Genomic DNA, 2,234 nt, shown 5'->3' with positions numbered 1-2,234 from the left:
CGGCCATAACCAACCTCTTGGCTCTTGCAGAACGGCCTCTGGGTCTCCAGGGATTTCGGAGAGAAGTGGGAGGAGATCCACAAAGCCGTCTGCCTGGCCAAATGGTGAGTGGCTAACCGCTTTGTGAGGGGGAGAAGTGATTTTGGGGGGGCCCCACCACAGCCTGAGCAGGCAGGGGAACACCCACCCAAACCCCTCAGAGCGATGCCACAGCCAGGGATGGATCTGTGGGTGGTGGCCTCCTGGGCCACCGTGTCCCACCTGCTCTTGGGTGTCCCCCCCCCCACTTTTTTCTCTTCCCCAGGGGTGCAAACGACACCATCTTCTTCACCACCTACCTGAACAACTCCTGCAGTAAGTACTTCTCGATCTTGAGTCACATCTCTGGGGGCCCCGTGACTTTGGGGACCCTGCAGAGACAGTGGTGGTAGTCCCAGCAGAAAAGCTGGGATTAGCTGGGAATACCCCGAGCTGGGACACTGGGGGGGACGCTCAGCTCCAGTGGCGGCTGACGAAGCTGGAGGCAGCTCCAGGCTCATTAATCCACCGTCCCTTCTTCTTAAGAAGCTGATCTGGGGTTACTGGAGCTAAAGAAAACCTCCGACTTCGGCAAAGCCTTCAAGGTCATCGGCACCAAGATTTATTCCTTCGGGCTGGGAGGACGCTTTCTTTTTGCCTCCGTCATGACAGAGAAGGTCCTTGTCCCCCCTTCCCGGTGCTGCTGGGGAGCAGGCAGGGGTGAGCCGGCTGTCCCCGGCGCCCCCTTCCTCTCCCTGCGAGGAGGATGAAGGACGACGATGCTTTGGTTCTCCAGGGCAACACGAGGCGCATTCATGTCTCACTCGACCAAGGTGAGACCTGGAACATGGCCCAGCTCCCCTCCGTCGGGCACGAGCAGTTTTACTCCATCCTGGCCGCTAACGATGACCTGGTGTTCATGCACGTGGACGAGCCGGGCGGTGAGTGGGACCAGGCTGCGTCTGACGGGGACAGGGACACGTCCTGGGGTTGGGGACAACTGGAAACCTCTCTGTAAGCAAGCGAGCCAGCTCCTCACTGCAGCACGGGGCTCCCCACGCAGCGGTAGCTGTGCTGTGCCTTGGAGGAAGGACTTTCTCATTAAGGCATCGCTAATTAGCAGGCTGCTTGCTCTGGTTTGCAGCGCACGGGGACCGTGACCACGCTCGGGTCCGTTTTGCAGCACTCAAGGGTTTCTTCTCTTCCCGAGACGCCCCGGGGGGTTTGCTGGTGCCGACGCCAGCCTGTGATGGCCACGTGGGAGCGGCCCCCCCCTCACTGCTGCCCCCGGGTCCCTCTTGCAGACACGGGGTTTGGCACCATCTACACCTCCGATGACCGCGGCATCGTCTACTCCAAGTCCTTGGAGCGGCACCTCTACACCACCACCGGTGGGGAGACCGACTTCACCAACGTCACCTCCCTGCGGGGCATCTACATCACCAGCGTCCTCTCCGAAGGTGGGCGGCCACGTCTTCGTCCCCCTGCCCAAATCTGGGGTTCTGCCTCCCCAGGGATGGGGTCTGGGTCCTGGGGCAGGGCTGGAGGGGAGCGTGACCCTGTGCTGGGTGAGGACGCTCTGAGCATCCTCCCGACCCCATCGGCTCTTCCTCCTCCTCCTCCTCCCACCAGACAACTCCATCCAGTCCGTGATCACTTTTGACCGTGGTGGGGAGTGGGTGCCGCTGAGGAAACCCAAAAACACCACCTGCGACTCCACAGCCAGGAGCAAGGAAGAGGTGGGCCTGTCCCCCACCAGGGGGATCCTGGTGCCCTCCCCCTGGGTACCCTCTGTCTCAGCTCTGCCAAGGGGATGCTCGGGGGCGAGCGAATCCATTCTACAGCTCCCGCCAGGGATGCTGAGGGCATGGGCCCAGCTGTGCATGGCCTGTGGGTCGCACCACAGGGCTGCGTGGCAGGCTGGGGGGGTCCTGGGGGTGCTCTCCAGCACCCACCAGGAGTTAATGGGTGAATCCACCCGTCCCCGGTCCCTGCGGGCTCCTGGACGGGGTCTCCTCTCACGCTTGCAGTGCAGCCTCCACATCCACGCCTCCTACAGCATCTCCCAGAAGCTGAACGTCCCCATGGCTCCCCTCTCCGAGCCCAACGCTGTCGGCATCGTCATCGCCCACGGTACCGAGCCTCAGCGGGGCGGGTGGCGGGGACAGAGAGACCGTGTGGGTGGGTGTGTGTGTGGGGGTCCCCACCCTCCCCGC

At 62.8% G+C, this 2,234-nt stretch overlaps 1 protein-coding gene across 1 annotated transcript in view; it reads left to right on the top strand.

Moving 5' to 3' along the window:
- Positions 1–2,234, top strand: part of SORT1 (sortilin 1) — a 10,685-nt gene that overhangs the window by 6,260 nt on the left and 2,191 nt on the right. Inside the window, exons 4-10 of the mRNA XM_009635665.1 lie at positions 31–104; positions 305–354; positions 565–695; positions 815–959; positions 1,323–1,478; positions 1,651–1,757; positions 2,049–2,195. Of these exons, the coding sequence (XP_009633960.1) occupies positions 31–104; positions 305–354; positions 565–695; positions 815–959; positions 1,323–1,478; positions 1,651–1,757; positions 2,049–2,195 (810 nt within the window). The remainder of the gene's footprint in view (positions 1–30; positions 105–304; positions 355–564; positions 696–814; positions 960–1,322; positions 1,479–1,650; positions 1,758–2,048; positions 2,196–2,234) is intronic.

The sequence above is a fragment of the Egretta garzetta genome, unplaced genomic scaffold (genome assembly GCF_000687185.1).
Source record: "Egretta garzetta isolate BGI_Z169 unplaced genomic scaffold, ASM68718v1 scaffold623, whole genome shotgun sequence".
Classification (NCBI taxonomy): Eukaryota; Metazoa; Chordata; class Aves; order Pelecaniformes; family Ardeidae; genus Egretta; species Egretta garzetta.
The sequence above is the reverse complement of the archived record's forward strand: the minus strand, read 5'-3'. Positions and strand labels throughout refer to the sequence as shown.